Source organism: Bactrocera oleae, chromosome 2 (genome assembly GCF_042242935.1).
Source record: "Bactrocera oleae isolate idBacOlea1 chromosome 2, idBacOlea1, whole genome shotgun sequence".
NCBI lineage: Eukaryota > Metazoa > Arthropoda > Insecta > Diptera > Tephritidae > Bactrocera > Bactrocera oleae.
Window position 1 is genome coordinate 50,827,322 of NC_091536.1, and position 21,977 is coordinate 50,849,298.

Genomic DNA, 21,977 nt, shown 5'->3' on the forward strand with positions numbered 1-21,977 from the left:
GGTGAAAACTTGCTCTAGCCCTCATATAACAACTCACAGAATTTTCAAACATCCTGTTGAATTTACTCCACATAACACATGGGCTGAAAATGGTCGGCCCTCACACATAAATGGCGTTAGTTTTTTTGAAATCGCCCCATTATCAGTTAGTACTAACCTTCAAAAGACAGCTGTTAAAATTTCTTGACATTCATTCATTAGTTTCCGAGTTATTGTGCTAAGAGTGACGCTACTTTTGTTATTTTAAAATCAATGGATGATAAACAATTTCGTGTTTTAATTTTACACTGCTTGTTGGTGGTGAAAAAATACCGTTCAAGCGAAGAAATGCAAATGGTGTTATGAGGATTCAGCACCATTAGAAACCACAATAAAACGTTGGTTTGCTGACTTCAAACGTGGTCGTAGAGACACCAATAATGCAAAACACAGTGGGCGTCCAAATGAGGCTGTAATACCAGAAAACATTAAAAAATCCACAAAATTGTTCTGAATGATCGGAAAGTGAAGTTGCGTGAGATAGCTGACATCGTAAGGATTTCAAAAGATCGTGTTGGCTTTATATTGCATTAGCATTTGTCCAAAAACAGCAACGTGTTGATGATTCTGAGTAGTGTTTGGCCATGTTTAAACGTAACAAACCGGAATTTTTTTTTGCTCCCAGCGACCTCAAAAAAATGCTCGCCGGTAAGAAATTTCGCTCGACTGAAGGGGTTGTCACTGAAACTGAGGCCTATTTTGAGGCAAAAGATAAATCGTTCTACAAAAGTGGTATTGAAATGTTAGAGCGGCGCTGGAATAATGGAGATAATATTGATGAATGAAGCCAATTTTTAACAAGCCCATGTGTTATGTATGGGACGGTATGTGAGGTATCTTAATGAAACTCAAAGAGTATTTTATTCTGTTAATAGTATGTAATATTGGATATACTATAGTTTAACGTATAATATTTATAACTATAGTTGTATTGATTTTCGTTATTCTATTCAATGTATGAATTATGTATTTATAAAATTGGTTGAAAATATGATCTCAAGTATACCTTAGCAATGTCAAAATTAATTTAATCAGCCCATCCCTTTCTCTGTCTCCAATATATCCTGTATAATAATATCCGACTTTTTTCCTGACAAAATGTGTCATACTTTGATAATATTAAAAAAAAAAGTTTTCTTAAAAATTTTGTGGGAATATGAATGAAATTCGTCTACACTTTTGTCCAAACCTTGTATCCCTAAAATAAGGAATTGCGACCCTCTGCTTAACGTTATCACATCAACTCATTATATTAAATTTAGCTTTTTAAGTTGAGTTTATATATATATATATATATGAAGATGATTTGTATACAGTTTTAAATGAAGCGAAGTAAAATATAGTAATAAAACTAAGTGTGTATATGACCTATAATATTATATAACTAATGATTGGAATCCATTGACGATTTCGTCAAATAATGAATGTTGAATTGTTTCGGAACATTTTTTTATCTTTTGCTTTGATCCTTGCAAGTTTCACGAGTGTAAAATGTTCGGTTCCACCCGAACTTTGCATACTTGTTTATATTTGTATTAGTACGCATTTGCACCAACATTTATATGAATGACTTAAGGGGGCATTCTGGTTTAGAAGCCCGAATTTTAGGCTCTTTCGGACCCGATAAAAAAAAAACAAGAAATATTTTTACCATACATTTTTTTATATGTTTTTTATTAATATTTAATTTGTGCTCTAATCATTTATAACATTAAAAAAAAAATTCCAGGCCGGCAAAGTGGGGATTGATGAAAAAATGGCGTGTCCTGATGTGCAAGAAATCAGGACTGCCAGTAGCTCGAAATGGAAATTGTTGAGTGATCCTTAAAGATGAAGGATGTAGTTATAGCACGACGAGAGGATTTTGGCGGCAAAATGGTGGCTGTTTGAAAAATATGTTTCGCTATTTCCCTGTTTTTTTGCCGTTCGGAATTAAAAAAAAAAAATCCAAAAATCCTCTCGTAGTGCGATAGTATAATGTATAAAGAAGCTCTGTATAAAATTGCAAGTAAATCGATTGAATAGAACTTGAGATATCATGCACACCGTTCCTAAAAAAGTAGTTCAGAGAAAAACGTCTTTAAAGCTCGCGCTGAGCTGCCAGTCGTTTTTGTCGGCGCAACACAAAATGAGCTGTAACTCCGAAAACAACTGAAAATTCAAAAAATCTTTTTGGGGACACATTCTTAAAGGGTTACACTACAATAATATGCAAAAAAAGATGTTTTTCAAATTTCTAAACTGGAATAATTTTATTAGTACTCATCTCTGCTCTGTACTTTGGTAATAATTGCGGCCATACGCACAATGAAAGAATACAGGCTGTCGAGTGTAACACCAAAAATCTTAGAGTTGTTAACAGTAGGAATTTTAATGTCATCTACTACAATGTCGATGCAGACCGTATAATTTAGACTCCTTGCAGAGAAGAGAGAAAGATCAGTGAGATGGTTGAGTTTATCTTCGACTTTCCACACATCGGGTATATTAAGAGTGGTTACGGCAGATTAAGGACTTTTGATAGATATTTTAATCAGGTCGAGCCAAGATGCTTCAGTATAAACATCTGTCTGCCGTCTGGTCAGATGGACGCAGACGATTTTGCATTGTTGATAAGTTTTTGAACCTCCTTTTAATAAGTGGAGCTCATTGGCATTTTGCGCAACTGTCGGGTAGCACCTCTTTTGGTTTCGTCCGTTGAAGGGTGCAATGTAAACTGGCGGCTAAAATAGCTCGCGCATTTCTTCGGGTCCGAGGTGACATGGCCATCGAATTGAATTTCAACCCGGACGTCATGTCTTTTCAGATTAGACAGGACTTTAATAATAGTTGAAAGCTTACTCACACCGATGGAAAGGTTACAATACTTTATGTGATCCACCCATTTCGTCTGTGTTAATTTACCATTAGCTGAAGCTCCAAATTGAGATCCCTTATGGATCGGCCTGGCGTAAGGCATCGTGCTCGTTTACTAAAACTGTTGCTTCGGCTGAAAATTTAGGTGGAGTTTCGCAATTCTTTCACCCGGGATGAAGCGTGCGTGGCCTGCCTGCTGCGGGGCAGACTCCTGCAGCACGGGGCTAGTTTCGCAGCTGTGCTTTGGTAGTATGATGCAACAGAACTTGTGGTCCACTCCCTATGTGTTTTAAGCCCTTAACAGGTCTTAAGATGGCTCCACACATTGCATGTATCACACCTAACCGAGGTTTGGATGGAGCCTTTTGCTGCAAATGCAATTTAAATAAAAATACGTTATTTTTCATAATAACCTCAACAAATTTTGACATTAGCGGTTTTTTTTTAGAAACTAGGTTCAAAATTTTACAAACGAAAGATATTCTATTGCATAAGTGATAAAAAAAGAAAATTCTAAAATTTCACATCAATCTTAAAATTTTTCGCAATTTTGAATTCCATTATGTCCCCCAAAAGGAACAGATGTACATGTAGCGTTTGTAATACAGTCGCCAGTGCTAAATCTCCTAGTGTCCTATGTACAAATTGCCGTGTATAGACTCACCTCAAATGTACAGGACTTACCAGAACTGAATTAACCGGGTTAGAAAATAAAATAAAATCACAGGTTTCCTTTGGAAATGTGTTTTTCTGCAATTTGGAAGTTAGTGTCGTCAATTAGGATGATTTTGATCTCGATAATGACGAAGATGATAGCATTACCATGAATAAGCTTAATCGTCGGTTTGATAACCAATGTTTGAAGCTCACCACATCCTTTGAAAATAAATTCAACAGTTTTAAGTCGGCAATAGAAAAGAGCATCACAGATATCAGGAAGGATGTCAGAACAAACGCATGGGTGATAAATGTACCGGACTTCATAGCAGACTTACATAAGTTGAAAATAGGCTCAAAACGTCCATCAGTGTTTCAGCACCCACGGAAGAAATCATAGCGGAGTTCTCCGAAACTAGTTGACAAAAACTTTCGCCCGCTCAATGAAAAGGGAAACTCGTGAGAGGACTACGCATCAAGATCGGCAGTTTTTTTATAGCGACAGCAATTATGACTCCACCCAGCCATTCACGATGGGGAAGTAATAGACGACTCATTTAATATCTTCAGTAAGGATAGAAGTCGTTCCCCTAGTAATAGCGAAGGTGGTGGAGCCGTTTTCATCCGAATATATCCACGCAGGAGTATTCCCATGCTCGATTATAATATCGAACAAATCTACATAAAAATTAAGTGCAATAATTGCATTGCATTCCGAGCAACACCTGACGCCTACAAGACATTCATCGACACGCTCCAATATCTGAAAGAAATACACAAAGACACCAATCTCCTTATGACTGGTGATTTTAACCTCGTATTGACTGTCAGAATCATCTCTATGAAGGATTTTCTTTAATGGAATGCCGACAGTTTAATACTGTTCAAATCGACAATACTAACCTTCTTGAGCTCTGTTTTAGTAACCTGAGCATTCATGTAGAGCACACCTAGGCGATTACCACAATGGACTTGTACTTTATATCCTTATTGAGCTCCAGCCTAGTCTCAAGCCAGCAATTTTGTCACTCTTTGACTTCAATAACGCTGAATACGGCAACCTTAATGCCTCTAAACACCAATTGGTCGAATCTATACTCATCACCTTCCCTTGACAGCTAAATCAGAGTCCATATGACATGATTCACGAAGATTATATATAAACAAAGTTAAACAGCAATGAAGATTCTTTTCAGTGTTCGGCATTAATTGAAAATGAGCCTGTGCTGATTGTTATCTTTAGAGAGGTTGAAGTTAGCATCAACGACGTCTACAAAGCACTGTTGTCATAGAATACGAGGGAGGGCGCTGGTCCGCTTGCCAAATATCTTCCTCAAAAATTGAGCTACAAGCCTCAGTGAACACAGTTTCACTCCAAAATTGTTCATTACAACTACTTGGAAATCTTACTATGTCTGTTCTATTCACAAGGATGGCCCAAGGATCACACCTAAGTCCAACTCTCTTTAATACTTTTGTAAAAGATATTGGTGATAACTTTCAGTCTAAATAATTACAATAATAATCTAAATATTACAATAGTTTTGCTCTATGCTGACGATGTGAAGATCTTCAGAACGATAACTAGTTATCTGGTGCCACAAAAACAATCTATATTTGAACATCAAAAAGTGCGTAGTCGCGATCACACTTGAACGCCTGCAAACTATAACCTAAACAATGAGGCAATAAGAGAAGTTGATCACATAAAGGACCTGGACATCATTATAGATAATAAACTGATATTCAACAAGCATATCGATAAGATCACTCACGAGGCTTTCAAAGTTTTAGGTTTTATAACTAGGACTAGCAAGGATTTCACTCACTACTACCATTTTTTCATCTCTAGTTCTTCCAGTTTTGGAATACGTAATTTGGTCTCCATTCACCGACCCCGCAATAAAACGTATCGAAAAAATACAAATCAAACTCTGTAAGAGCTTGGGTTACCGTTATGGCCTATCTGGAGGACATAGCTCAATAAATGACATATACGTCCATTTCAATGTCAATAACCTGCAAGAACGTCGTCAGTTATTATTTTTTTTTAATGTCGAAAATAACTTAATTGATGTGCCTGACATTAACAGTTGTTTTGAATTTACGCCTGTGGTTCTCGTTAAGACGAAATCGTCTGCTAAAAACTACAAGAGCTACCAAGAAGTATGTATTTAACGGCCCTCACAACCGCGTTGGCTAGCTCGTCAACTTACTGCACAACGAAGTGGACTTCTATAGTGGTTCGCTCAGTGCCATTATTCCGGAAATTAAACTACGTCTATTACAATACCGCTAGTTCAATGATACTTTTAATTGTCGATTTAATAAATTATTGATCCTTAACCTCATAATCCTTAATAAATTCTTATTTTAGTTGTGTAATGCCATCTATATATTTAAATAAATAAATTATTATTCTCTTGCAACATTTTGCTACACAGTACAATAGTTTTGTTCACCTGACGGTTGTTTGTTAAGAGTGGTTTATATATATTAGTTGTAGTAAAAATAAATCCATTATTTATTGCATGAAATTGAATGCTTTAATTATTACTTTTCGTATCCAGCCTTATTCAAATGGTTCCAAACGGTTTTTTGTGCAATGTTTAGGTCCTGGACAATCGTAATCGATGTTTGGATTGGCGATTTCCATTATTTGATAGATTTTTTCGATAATTGGTCATCCAGAGCGTGGTGCATCTTTGACATCGAAATTACCGGAACGGAATCGACGAAACCAAAATTGCGCATGATTGGCTGTTACAGTATCAGGACCATAAACGCTATTCACATTTTCAGCCGCCTGGCTTGCGTTTGCCCTTATCGAAGAAAAACTGTAACATATAGCTTCTTTTTGCTAGTGTCCATCTTTGTCGCGCGCTCAAACTAAACTGAATCAACCAATCACAAAACTGTCAGAAAAGCTTTTTTTAGTACGAAATGTCATCTTTCTAACGCCTTCTAGCCGACCCCGATGGGACTTATACAATGCGAGATGCTTATTTATCTGTATCATCTGAGCCATCTCTTGGAAAAATAATGGAGTTATTTTACTACACCTGATATATAATATATGTACAAATAATCTGCAGCACGAGCTTGGTGCCGCCTTTTAAGGAGTTTACGGTAAAGAGTGTTTTTGTTCGAGAAAATCTTCCTTAAAGTGGATGGACCCAGCTCGCGCGAACCGAGTCATTATTTTGGTAATAAATTTACAAAATTTGCAAACGTTGTACCGGAGTAAGTTTGTTCATGAAGAACGAAGAAAGAATTGCTTCATTGGAAACCACCAAACAAACCAAAAAAAAAACATCCGTTACAAATCTCACAAACAATTACAGCTACATCAGGAAAACTTGCTGTGGACGAATACTACGGGAAACCGTATTACAACCGCGCCAATTTCCCATTTATAAAAATTATAAATTCCGTATGATACTTTCATTTTACAGTCAAGCACCAATAAAGTTATCGAAATAATACTTTTCAGCATAGTATCTTTAAGGTAATCTATCTCACGTCTAAAAATTGTCGAAATCGAACTATAATTTGTCAAACCCCCAGATACCGAATATGTGGATTCCAGTGCCTATGGCTGACTTTTTACCGAAAATATGGGTTAATTTGTGAAATCTAGTGTTCCAATTCGGACAGAACTTTTTCCAAATAAAAGCATGCTATTCTGTCAAAAATGGATAAAATCGGATCAACATTACTCCAAACCCCAATAATATAAAGATTGTCCTACTTTCGGTTGACTCAATACCGTATATATTTGACAATATGTAAGTTATTTCAATGACATTTAAAAAGCATATTTTTGTGAAAATAATATATTATCACGTCAACATTGGGTAAAATTGGGTCGATTTCTATACAATGATTTTCAAACTTCCGTTTGACTTTATATCTTTTATTTCGGCCAATCTGTTAGATAATCTAAAAAACTAACCCTAGCACTCATATACCTAATATAAGAATTTCAAACTTTCGTTTGGCTTTATTGGAATATGTAAGATCTTGGCAAAATTAAATGAATGTATAATACTGGATATACGAGTACTACAGCCACCATATACCACATTACAAACTGGATACCCGTACTAAAATTTTAACTAAATATTTTCAATAAAATATAGCCGATAAGTTCAGTTTATCTAGAAACGCATTTTTATCAAAACTACATTTTTCAAATTACCTGCAGTTGTAACTCAGACCAGTCTATCCGATTGAACTGTTGTCACGCCCACGAAATGGCATTACTCTGAATCCTATAAAGTGTCATTACTAAGTCCCATATTAATATACAAAACAAATTTGGTATAAAGGATCGCATTAGGGAGGCATCTATGGTAAAAAAAAAGATACGTGTGGCACTCGTGGACTGCCGCGGTAAAGCTATTGCATAGCATTTTTTACAACTTATGCAATTATAATTATTTTTTTATTTTTTATGCGGTATTTTTTTCTTTGATATTAATTCAAGTAACACTTTTTGAGCGTGGTTACCGATAATTAAAAATAAAATTTCTTTTATTGAATAAATGAGAAGTTAATATTGTTTAAAATATTTTTATAACCTTACGATACATGTAGGCTATTCAGGAACTTTTATCATTGAAACCAGGGATAAAGGGATGCCCAACTTATTGAAGTGTGAGAGCGCCTCAAAATTAGCGTTTTTTGTTATAACATTTTTTATTGTAGCCAGATCGGACAAAATAAAAATTTTCATGAATTTAAATTAAAATACCCAACATTTGTTATTATTAAATATTATGCATATGTTTAATGGATGAATGTATAATCCGTTAAACATATGCAAAAACTATTTAAATCCTTGTTTGTGATTTTGTAATATATTAACACAATTGACTTCTGAAATTTCAATACTTAATCAAAAGATTAAATGTATTAGCTCTCAATTGATAAATGGATTTTATAATTTTCAATAGAAAATTAACACTACTAAACATGGCATCACAAAAGATTTCATCAGATACATTTCAATTTAGCGTTTTCTTTAATTTTCATTGTTTTCCAATTTTGTTAGTGATCTTTAACAGCAGCAACAAATCTCTGTTCACATATTTTTCTGTAGGATTTAAATTTGGCCGTCTCTTTTTCCAATTGCTAAACGTCAGACCTCCTGAACTTCAACAGTTGCCTTAGTTCGGGCGGTTTTGACGGCAATTGCGCTCTCATTTACAGTAGGAGATGAGTTGAGCATCTCTTTATCTCTGATTAAAACTATAGGTTTATGGTAATCGATATAAGAAACATAAGTTAGAGACTTGATATTCTATAAATATCTGGAAAATACCGCGTTAATGGTGGTCCCATATATTGTTGTGGATCATTATTCATTTTCAAATTCAATATGTCCGAAAGAAAGAAGTTGATGTTGAAATCGCCAGCCAAGATAAGTGGAATTTTATTACCATTGATAATCCGATTGAAATACCTATGTTCAATTTATTGTTCAATTCAAACGAGATACTGTTCCATAAGGTGGGGTAGCTATTTACCAAAATATTAATAATGTTACTAATATTATGACTCCGAATATTGAATAATTTATTTGTTATTAATTAAATTTGTATTAGATTCCATATTTTTATTTGCTATTAAAAAAATTGTATCTCAAATATTATTATTTTTTGAATCACTCTGCTGTCTCTTCAATTCGTTTGTCCCGCTTGAAATATGCGAAAATATGCATAAAAATATGCAAACATTTCGCACGCCCGCGATAGAAGCTATGCAATAGCTTAAAAATTAAAAGGCACTTGCTACTTAAATAGCAAACATTCTAGACAAGAGTTTTGTATAAAATTGTGCCAAAGAGCCCCACTTTACGGTTATTCATTCAAAAAATTTGAACAAAAAGAGCGATATTAAGAGTTTGATCATCGAATTTCGGCTGCATTTGTGATAAACATAGAAAAAAAGTAAAATAAATGGCAACATAGTTATTGTCGATTTAAAATATGTTACAGTTCTAAAATATTTTTCCATATATATATATATATATGCATGCTCATACATAAACATTTCGGTTATTCATTCAAAAAATTTGAACAAAAAGAGCGATATTAAGAGTTTGATCATCGAATTTCGGCTGCATTTGTGATAAACATAGAAAAAAAGTAAAATAAATGGCAACATAGTTATTGTCGATTTAAAATATGTTACAGTTCTAAAATATTTTTCCATATATATATATATATATGCATGCTCATACATAAACATTTCGCATGAATCAATCAGTGTACATATTTACATACATATGTTGCATGTAGACGGATATACAAACATGCGTGTAGGTTTATTTCCGTTACGGAATTGTTTGATTCGGTCGCCGCTAAAACAGCTATGCAATAGCTTAATAATAATGATACTAATATTATGAGACCGAATATTGAATAATTTATTTGTATTAACTAAATTTTTATTAAATTCCATATTTTTATTTGCCATTTAAAAAATTGTATCTTAAATATTATTATTTTTGAATCACCCTGCTGTCTCTTCAATTGATTTGTTTCGCTTGAGATATGCGAAAATACCTAAAAGTGTGCAAACATTTCGCGCGTACTTTGTGATCATGTAAGGTTCATTTCCGTTACGGAATGTCTGGATTCAGTCCCCTCGCTGAAAGCCCGCGATAGAAGCAATAGCTTAAAAATTTTAAGTGGATATTGTTTCGCTCTCTAATAGGTTTAATGTGCATATCTCACTACTAAAGCTATTATAACCGAATTTTCTGAAAAAAACCTTTCTAGCACTTCTTCATACACTGGAAAATGGATGAAATCAGATGATAACCACACCCACTTCCGATATAATTGGTAGGTTGAATACTCATAAAAGTGTGATAACTCACTAAATAAATACATTAAAAGCATTAAATTTTACATCCTACATAATATATGGTATAAAGGCCTCATAGGACTCCATATAAAATTGGACTTTTTTCATTTCGAATATACCATGGTAAACATGTTATTGCTCTAACATAATACAGTCAATGTTGGTTGTACAGCGGTCGTAACCCACCGCGTTGTATCAGTTTATAACATTAAGGTAATTTAATAATTAGTCCTTAATATATTTTTATCGAAAATCCCTTATAATGATTTATTACATGCTTTCGATAGGCGCCGAATATAATTGATTTGAAAAATAAGTAATTGAACGTTTCAAATGTTTTTCTGTTTTATCTTGTTCACTTTTTAATTTTGTATGCCTTGCTCTCCATTTGTTTTGCATTTTTTTAGGTGGAATTGTTTAAAGTACTTCGAGGAAAAATTTCAACTTCAATGATTAGAAGTTCGCTTGACCGTCGTAAGCAATAACTTTAGTAAAAATGGAGATATTTTGACTTAAATTGTATACATCTTCCTTGTGATTTTAAGCATATTGCTATTGCATCTAGACAAAATCGGTTATTGAAAAAAAAGTTCTTAAACTCAGACTTCAATTAAGCTACAAAACTAGAGTTTAGAAGAGGGTTTCATCGTGGGAAGGAGTATGAGTGATTTAACTTGTTGGACAGTGACTCCCAAATTACTAAAGCTGAGTCTTCTGAAAGTGCGATAAATCAAACATCATCAAAAACGTGAGAAACATTAAATTCAATAATAATGACTATTGAGCAGTCCTAAATGTAAACTATCCCAATAAAATTTGGGTCTTAAAATTTTTATCGTATCCTTATGGTACAGTTTCGGTTATAACCGCACCTACTTCACATTATTTATGTCATTAGATCATATGCGAAATCCCCAAATATATTCTTAAAAAGACGGTTTTTTTTCAATTCGTTCTGTTTTTTTTTTTTTAATTTCTAAACCCGGAACGGCCGGGACGCTCGGAATCCGGACTGTCCAGGCCAAACCGGGACGAATGGATAGCTAAGCTTAGACCTTTGGTTAATATATTATGTATCTTAATGAAATGAATGTTTTAATAAACATGGTAATAAATCGGTGATATCATTTAAGAACTTTGTGTTATATGGGTAGGCGTTATTTTAGTTTGATTTCGACCATTATCAAACTGTAACATTGGAAAGTCCAGATAATGATATGGTCCAAATTTGGTTGAAATTAAGCGGTGCCACACCCATTAACCATGTTCTATACCGATTCACATGAACGCCTTCCGTACCATATTTCCTCTCAAATTCAATTCTTCCAACTTGTTATAAAGGTTATAATCCGATTTCATATATAAAAATACGTTGTTTGATTAAGTACTACAGAGAAATGTTTTCAGCAAGTTTGGGTATATACATTAATCCTATTACAGGACGGGGCAAGCTGTTGTTAAAAATGCGCCACACCACTAAAATCTTATGTGCAAAATTTCAATTTTGTAGTTTATTTTAACTTTATTATACGAATTGATAGGTTTTCGCTTAACGAAATTTTTGAGATCTGAATTCTTACTTAAGTTATCGCCTGCACACACAGACAGACACACATCCGGAATTCAATTCGGTTCGTTAGCTTGAACAATTTGGTATAAATAAATCTATATCTATCTCGATTAGTTTTAGGTGTTACAAACATCATTTAGGTGAACAAAAGTTTATATTACCAATTGCTGGAAATCTTTCAATCGTATTGAAATCTTGCAAATTACAGTATCTATATACTACTTTTAATTAGAACGCTTCTAATCCAAATGCTTTTCAAAGGTTTATGTCTGATCAGGAAGCTTGGCATGAGTTATGTGGACTTTATTTGGCGGAAGGGGACTACTCTAAAGCGGTTTTCTGTATGGAAGAACTTTTACTACACAATCCACACAGTCATCTAATTCATCAGAGAATTGCGGAAATCCGGTATACAATGGTAATTATATGTTTATGTTAGTCGAAATATATGTACGTATATATACAGTGCCTAACGGAACTATCTGTGCTTAGTTTATTATAATTTCTTTTTACATAGGAACTACGGAAATTAATAAATAAATTGAAGCAAATTGGCATTAGTTGAGATGCCTCTGTTATGGCCAATTCACATAGAACTTTTGCTTAGCTTTGAGCCAGACATTTGTTTTGACAGAAATATTTGATGTACGCTTTTGTATGAGTACGTTCACATAAAAAGTTTTCGACGGGTAGTCAAGCAAAATGTTGGGCAACTCTAATCTTTTTTCGCTTTGGCAAGAAACAGTCGCCATTTTTTTTAGAAAAACTGAAAGCAAAACGTTTACTGTTGCATACACTTCGTTTCCTGCGTTTCGTTGTACGAACTGTCACGCAAAGCGAGGAAAGTGAAAGGAAAATCTTCTTGATTAGCTCCACATTGGGTAGCAACTTGAAAATCGATGGTTATCTTTTTTTATTCTGATATTCTTGCTATTGGAAGAATAATGTAACTTCATTCAAAATATATGCACTTTCTAGTTGTTTTCTTTTTTTAAACGCTTTTTCACGGCCTTACTGTTGAACAAAAACGTCAACTGTATTTTGTTAATAGGTCTTATTTCATATAAAAACGTTTTTAAAATCAAGTAAATAGCTTATAAACTATCTAAACTGGATTACCAAATTTGATGGTATCATATTAACTTATTTTGAAGTTCATAGACCCACTTAGTTTTATAACTATATTTTGATTCCCGCCACCGAAAATTATATTAAAATCATCCGCAAATGAGAAATATGACATACCTTGTAAACTCAACCGAAGAGGCTAAATTTAATATATTGAGTTGATGTGAAAAACGTCAACCAAATACAATAATTGGAATTCATTATATTAGAGACAATGTAATTTTTTAACTTTTAAGAAAACATGTTCATTTACTTTCATTAAAATATGACACATTTTGAACAACCCAAACGGTTTAAACAACACAAAACACGATCTCTCAATTTCATTAAAATAATTCCCTCATTGGACGATATATGTGGTATAAAATCAACTGGAAGCTCGAAAATCGTTATATTAGTATATGGGGCTAAGGAAGTATTAAGCTGATTCAACCCATTTTTAGTACAAGGGTATACTATTATCAAAAAAACATTTTCCCCGAATTTCAATAATATATCTCAGTTTGACTGATATTTTTGGCAAAAAGTCACCATACACACTGTAGTCCACCTATTAGGTATATGGGGGCTTGAACAGCTATGGTCCGATTTTGAAAATATTCAGACTCGGAATGGTAAACTTCAAAATCAATATTTGTGTAAAGTTTCATCTGAGATTCATAGATGCTTCATTTGTGTCCTGAAAGAATCATATGGAATTTAAAATTGTTCTATATGGGAAGGAAGCGTGGTTATAGTCCGATTGCGCCCATTTTTACAAATTAATATAGGGTCACCAAGATCATGTTCCGATTTTGGTGAAAATTAGTCGACTATGTCCGGAGATATTGACTTCACCTAAGTGTGGGCGGCCCCACACCCATTGTCCAATTTTGGCACCGGCTGCTATAAATTGTATTTATTTATTGATTTATCGCGCTTTTAGTAGTTTTAAACAAAACCGTTATATGGTTAGAGAGAGGGGGGTTTTATAATCCGATTTCATCCATTTTAAGATTTTCGATAGGGGTACTTTAGGATTTATCCTAAGCGAATTTGGTTAGTGCAGCTGTAGTGGTTTAGGAGATATGCACATTAAAGATATTGGAGAGTGGGGTCACGCCTATTTTTTTTTTTTTTTTTTATATATTTTTAAATCGTAGGTGTTTTATACGTTTTGTCCTTATTTTTTTGCGTTTTGATTATTCGATTTGGTCCATTTTAGGCACACAGATACAAGTATATTATCATTAGTAAAACACGCTCTTTCATTTGCACTAAGGTAATGATATTGGCGAATATATGCGCTTTGAATTAGGTATATAGCAGCTAAGAGAAGTCTTCATCCGATTCAACCCGTTTTGACATATAGGCATACTGTTATCAGGAAAGGATTCAAAACCGGAGACGAAGGGGCCATTCATCCGCTGAAATTAAACTGGGCTTATTGTCTTTGCACCGCTGCTGAATAATTCTTGCTTTATGAATCGGGGCAGAATCTTGTTGAAAGCAGTTTGGACTATCGCGTAACATACTGGATACATGAGCAGAGAAGTTTCCAACAAACACTTCCTCCAAATAATATTTTGCATTAAGTTTTACGCCTTTATCAATGAAAATGAGATTGAGTTTTGATTTTGGAGATATGGCACCCCAAACCATAACAGAGGTTGTGTTTTAATACCTTTCAATAGTTCTTTTATCAGCTGGAATATCAGACATACTGTTTACATAAACGCGGTCATTTTGTGAATTGTGGCTTGCCTGTAAGACAAAAAGTTTCTCATCAGAAAACAAAATCGCACAATGTCCGTGTCACCGAAGAACCAAATCATTTATTACTCTTCTCATTTATTTTTCTCGTTCCGTTAGACAATGAATTCGTTCTTTCCTATAAGCCTTCATTCTGAAATTTTTGTTAATAATATTTCTGATAGTTTTTCGGCTCATACTGAGATCCATAGCCAGTTTCCTTCCAGAAATTGCACAATTTTTCCTTATTTGCTCACGTACAATCTTCACCAGATTTGGAGTTCTGACCGTGTAACTCCGACCATTTTTCTTTGATATTTTAACACTTGTTGTTTTTCCTTGAAAATGTAACTTTTTCCCCAGCTTTCTTTTTGATTCCATTAGTCACAAAAACTGAATACCAATTGATAAAACTTAAAATTATGTAATGTATATTTAAAATATATGTGGCAATAAAAATGTGTAAAGGGAAAATGGTAAAACTTACTTAGCTCGGTCTAACGAAGCTTCAAACAAGTGCGACAGTTATAAGGGCCCACGCTGTATATAACTTCATATTTATCTCGATTAGTTTTAAGTAATACAAACAACCGTTAGATGAACAAACCTATTATACTCTTTAACATGTTGCGAGAGTATAAAAAAACAGTATATATTAATGAAAAATATAATACTAACAATTATTTAAAGTAAAACTAAAGTATTACTTATTCATTTCATTTGATATATGAAGTTGACGAAATTCGCGTATATATAAAGTTTTTGAAACTTTCCATCTCGATTTCAAAGTTTAAATTATCGCTAGATCTCACATTGCCATTCATGAATATCTTTTAGGTAGTATTTATAAATAGCAAGCAATAAAGTATGATTTTTTTTAACGAACAAATCTTAAGATCAACTTTAATTGTAAATACATCTGATTAAAAATATTGTCTACCAAATCCTTTTGCCTACCGAGCCTAGGTGTTTTAGAATCAGCATGCTTATTCCGTGCGCGGTCTTTTGGCATTTTGCGCAGCTGTCGGTTAACACATCGTTTGGTCTTGTCTGTCGAAGGGTGCAGTGTACATTGCCGGCTGAAATAGCTCGCTCCCTTCTTTGGGTGCGACGAGGCATGGCCATCGAATTGAATTTCAACCCGGCCGCCATGTCTTCTCGGATTAGACAAGGCCTTGACAGTAGTCCAAAGCTTACATACACCGGTGGAAGTGGCAGGTTTTCAAAAGCTCTACCCATTTTGTCCGCTATTGTTACTTTTTTTCAAATCTCCAGATTGAGATCCCTTATTCAGGGTTCACAGGTATCGGCAATGCGTAAGCTGTCGCGCTCGTTGGCTAAAACAGCTGCTTCGGCTAGGAAATTGGGGCGGAGTTCCGCGATTCTTTCAGCCGCTATGAAGCGAGCGGTAGGAGCAGCGATCACCTTGCGGAATTGACGCTCGCCACGATGACGTCCGTAGGAATCGGTAAATTCTGTGAAGCCGACCCAGTTAGCTTTGCTTAAGTTAACAATGGTGCGGTTGTCCACATAAATAAAGTCAGGAGGTTTCTCGATGGAGATAATTATTGGCAGGTGGTCTGATGCGAAAGTTAGCATAGGTCGCCAGGTTAACCAAAGTGCTATTTATCAGACCACCGCTAGCGATGGTAATATCTGGCGAGCTATTACAGGTGCTCATAATTCTGGTGGGTGCTTCGTCATTGTGCAGAATGTCGAATCGTCAATCTGTTCCGCCAGCTCCATCCCCCTACGATCGTTTGACAGGCAGGAGTGCCAACGACGGAAAGTGACACCAGCCAGTACAAGAATTGCACTTGACTGATGCGACGTTTCGGCGTATGACGGTCTGACACCCGGAAAAGACTGTGCGAGGAGTTGCTGAGTGGTTCATATTTCACCTAAATCTGATAATTCCAACTATCCGAAATAAAACCTTCGTTTTAATGGAGAAATAATGGATTATTTTTTACTAGACTTAGTTTCATTATTATATTATGCTTTATGTACGATGTGACAGAAACTAAACCAAAGTGGTTAAATTGAAATATTAGGGATAAAGGACTTCGAACATTTCATATCATTGAAATATCACATATATTGACCAACATAAACGGTTTAAAGTCATCTGGAAACTGAGAATCATTATATCGAAGTTTACTGGAAACATGTTCCCATACAATTTTATGAAGATAACTTACACACTGACCGATATATTTAGTATTAAGTTATACATATATTATATTATATAATATATAGAATAACGAAAATTATTATATTGTGTATACGGGAGCTAGGGTAATTTGTTGATCGATATCAGACAGTTTCGGCACTATACTATATTCAGTATTATACGTTCACTTAATTTTGCTTTGAACTCTTACATATTAACTGATCTAAGTACATATGTACGTAATCGGTATTAAGCCAACCTGAAGGCTGAAATTTGCAATTCAAAAGTTTCAGGATTTTTATTAAAAAACGAATATTATTTTTTTTTTTTTTTTTGAAAAATTTATTGGTCGTCTTCAAAATAGTCTCCTTCCGCCTGAATACAACGTTTTGCACGTTCAAGAAGGTTATCGAATGACTTTTTTAGGTCATTTGTCGGTATAGCGTTGAGGATGGCGGTCGTCGCCTTTTGGATTGCATCAACGTCAGCATAGCGGTTTCCTTTCATGGCCAAATGTAGTTTTCCGAACAAATAAAAATCGCAGGGTGCCATATCAGGCGAATAGGGTGAATGGTTGATGATATGAATGCGATTTTTGGTCAAAAAATCTGTCGTGAGTGTCGAACGTCTGAGGTCTTTTTTGTGTTGTTTTAAAGTGTGCGGGACAAATCGAGCACAAACCTTTCTGAGGCCCAAATTTTCTGTCAAAATACGATAAATCGACGCTGCGGATATTGATAATTCCGATTCCATATATTTAAGCGATGATTTCGGCTCTTTTTTTTTAATGAATTCACGTACAATTTCCGTGTTTTTTTCGTTCACAACATCTTTTGGCCGGTCCGAACGTCGTCTTCCCGTCCCTCTTGAAAACGTTTAAACCACTCGTGAATGCGGCTACGGGATAGACAATCATCGCCATAAACTTGTTTCATCATTTGATGTGTTTTGGTAAAAGTTTTACCAAGTTTAAAAAAAAACTTAATGTTGGCTCTTTGTTCGATGCTCATTTTCCGACCGACACTACAAATGTAATGTCACATGTAGCGCGATATCTCAGCTGTTATACAAGTCAGCTGTTATATAAATTTTATACGGCAACACTGAAGAATACACAATTGAGGGATAACAATTTCAGACAGATGGCGCCACTAGAAGCCGCGTTGTTTAAAAAGTCCTGGAACTTTTGAATTGTTCCTTGTAAAACAAGCGGATGTTTAAAAATTCTCCACCACCAAAGACATGTGTGGCCTGGCGTTGTCCTGATGGAACACAATTCGGCCTCTTCTGGATGAGTGCTGCCTTCAAGCGGTCCAGTTGTTGGCAGTAGAGGGCCGAATTGAGCGTTTGACCATAGGGGAGCAGCTCGTAGTAGATGATTCCTTGCCAATCCCACCAAACACACAAACCTTCCTGGCCGTCAATCCGGTCTTGGCCACCGTCTGGGCCGCTTCCCCGAGCTTTGACCACGACCGTTCGCGCTCGATGTTGTTGTAAGTAACCTATTTTTAATCGCCAGTCACAATCCGCTTCAGAAACGGGTCGATTTTGTTGCGATTCAGCAGCGATTCGCAGATGGAAATTCGGTCCATCATGTTTTTTTGAGTTAGTTCGTGTGGCACCCAAACAAATGGTTCCAAACGGTTTTCTGGCTTATCTTTAGTTCCTCAGCAATTAAATAAGTGCTCAGGTGACGGTCTGTTTCCACTATTTCCATGATTTTATCGCAATTTTCGACGACAGGCATCCCGACGCGTGGTGCATCTTTGACATCGAAATTACCGAACGGAATCTAGCAAACCACTTTTGTGCTACACGTTCGTTTACAGTATCGGGCCCATAAACTAAGTTAATTTTTTCAGCCGCTTTGACTACTTTTTCGCCTTGATCGGAAAAAATTTTTAAAATATAGCGAATTTTCTCTTTGCTGGTGTCCATGTTTGACGAGCGCTCACCACGTACTGAGTCAATCAATTGAAAAACTGTCAAAGACAAACTTTTAGCGCGAATAAACACGTTTTCAGCGCCGTCACTAGTAACACTAGTACTATGGACAATAACGCCATCTCTTAGATAAAAATCGAACGAACTTTTTTTGACCTAATATATGAGGACTAGGGGAAGTATTCATTTTAGGCACAAAGAACTACTGGTTATCTTTATAACAATTTTTCGAGTATACTTGTGTAATGTCCTGATCTTCCCTTAGCCCCAATATACGAATGTAGTGACTTTACACCTGACTTTAAACGGATTTTGTTCGTCAATATGTGATATTTTTATGAAATATAGTGGACAAGCTTTCTTCAAAATATGTTGGTTTAGCGTTGAGTATGTGTATGGATGAAATTGTATTCAATTTCGTTTTATTGGTAGAAGAGTTTATATCACCTAAAAGGTGTGCTCCCAAGACTTCCACTGTTACAAAATTAATAGTTTTGTTCAGCTAACAGCAACTAATCGAGATGGATAATATATAGCAAATCGAATTAGAAGTAGGGAGGGCCATTTGGGATTTGGCTCCGACACCTAATACGCTTAATGTAAATATCTCTAATAATAACTAACCTATTCACTATTTTGCCTAATAAGGATTTAATATTATATTTGCAACATTTTTATACTCTCTTGCCTAAAATGGCTGAAATCAGGGCAACACTTCCTTTAGTTCCCATATACTAAATATACGCATTTTCAAATATCCGCTTTCACTTTATACTTTATATATTGATCAATATGTGAGGTTTCTTAATGAAATTCAAAGGGCATTTATTTCTGGTAATAATATGTCGTAACTCCAAAACTGGATAAAATCGGGTAAAAATATTCCCTAGACCCCATCTACCTTATCTAAGAAAATCGATAAGAATTTCAAACTTCCGGTTGGCTTTATACCATATATATCGGTCAATATGTAAGATATATAATAAGTGAAAGTTTAATATTGGATATACTATAGTTTAATGCTGAAATGTGTTACATCGATCCACATATTACCCCTTCTCTCCCATATACTACATTACTACATATGTAGTTGTTCTTTTATAGTCCAGAATGAAATTGGGATTTCGCATTCTTTGGTTGATGATTTTTTTATACTTGTAGACCCCATATATTGAATTTTGTTTGGATTGAGTTTATATCACATATATCATATTTGAGTTAATTAGGTTGAATTGTTTCGCAACAAAATTAAATATAACGCTTAACCTTAACAACACCTAAAAGTATTAACCCGTCTATGATCTTTTCAAAATGCGAAAGTATAAAATATTCGTTTATACTCGAACTTGCCCTTTCTTTTTTTTTTTTTTTTGGTAAGGTTTTCCACCTTTGATTCTTACGTCTTGCGAAGGATAGTAATCTAAGTATAATTTTTTCTTTGATGATTCGTTTTACTTCAGTGGCAATGCATGTTTATCGACATGTTTCACTTTCTATTTGTTACAATATACAAAATTCAGCTGCAAAGAAAAATTTAAAACTAAATATATGTAGAAATGTGGAGAAAAAATATACACATTATTTTATATTTTTTTAATACGTTTTTATTAGCTTGAGTTGTATGTATGTAATGGAATCTTAGAGCTCATTTTTCACCGGTTTCCAGTAGTTTGATTCACGTGAAACTTTGCAGACGTGTCAAGGACCGATGACAATGCAATAAATGGTTTAATGTATATATCTTCCAAACCGCTAAAGCTAACTCAACCAAACTTGCTGAGAGGAAGTCCTTTAGCCGTCATACGCTGTAAAAATGGGCAAAATCAGATAATAACCACGCCCACTCCCCATATAACAGTTATGTTAAAATATACTAAAGTGCGATAACTGACGAAATAAATGCGCCATAAGCATTAAATTTCACAAACAAGATGGTAGGGAAGAGCTTTATAGAAGGATGTGTAAAAATTGTAAAATGGGCGTAGCACACGCAACCTTTAGGTGAAATAATATATCTCAGAAACTATCGAAAAGCGTGTTTTTTTAGTTTTTTTAAATTGTTATTTATTATATTTATCGTGTCGATTCAAAGTTTGCTTTCAAAGCTTACGTTTCTTTGTCCACTGCTGTTTGTTTTTGAAACTGAATGCCCAATAACATAGTTGGTTATATTGACATTCGTGAAGTTGTATGTTAAAATCGTCTTCGCTCTGCAGCGATTACACTGTCTAGGAGCGGTTGATCGTTGGCCAAATGGTACCAGCAAAGTTGATTTTATTTTTCGTTTATCTGATACTTTGTACTTAATTTATTTTAGGGTGGAATGGATAATGTGGAAATCGCTCGAATATACTATTCCCAAGCCCTGAAATTAAATCCAAATAATTTACGTGCACTATATGGTTTATATTTGGTAAGTTCGATATGTCGTAAAAGATTGTCTGAATATGTATATATATTTGTTTGTTATGTTTTCCAGTGTTGCAGTTACATTACCAATTCTCGCGTCTTGGGGTCGAAGCGCAAAGAAGCTCAAAAAATAGCACAGTGGGCTTTGGAGAGTGCAGGCGTTCGAACAATTACATCGTCGAAAATTTCTAGCAACGATAAATTAGTTTCAAGTCTAGAATGTGCATTGGGAAGCTTAGATATTAAATCTAATTGACATTATTCTTAATCATTGTCGTAAAATGTATAAAAGATAATATTAATTGTCATCCTATTTGATTTCTCACTATATAACTGTGGACTTTACTAATGGTATAAAAGAAGTACGTAAAAATTTTAGTTTGTTTACCATATTTAAAGATATCTAATCAAACCAAATTTATATATTCGATGAGTAACGTTCTGAAACTAGGTTTTACGGTTTGGTTTCATGGTTCATTATTTGAAATAAATTTATTTGAATACAATTTATATATTTACATTTATTTTTATACTCTCCCAACATGTTGCAACAAAGTATAATAATTTTGCTAAAGTAACGGTTGTTTGTAACGT

At 34.6% G+C, this 21,977-nt stretch overlaps 1 protein-coding gene across 3 annotated transcripts in view; it reads left to right on the top strand.

Moving 5' to 3' along the window:
- Positions 1 to 21,977, top strand: part of LOC106623228 (ER membrane protein complex subunit 2) — a 91,498-nt gene that overhangs the window by 58,285 nt on the left and 11,236 nt on the right. The window contains exons 3-6 of one of the 3 annotated variants that reach the window (XM_014242664.3): positions 10,341 to 10,406; positions 12,260 to 12,416; positions 21,292 to 21,387; positions 21,454 to 21,889. In XM_014242664.3, the coding sequence (XP_014098139.1) occupies positions 10,341 to 10,406; positions 12,260 to 12,416; positions 21,292 to 21,387; positions 21,454 to 21,639 (505 nt within the window). In that variant the 3' untranslated portion in view covers positions 21,640 to 21,889. Of the gene's footprint in view, positions 1 to 10,340; positions 10,407 to 12,259; positions 12,417 to 21,291; positions 21,388 to 21,453; positions 21,890 to 21,977 lie in introns of those variants that run through there. The other 2 variants (XM_014242665.3, XM_070113136.1) reach the window with 2 other exon arrangements.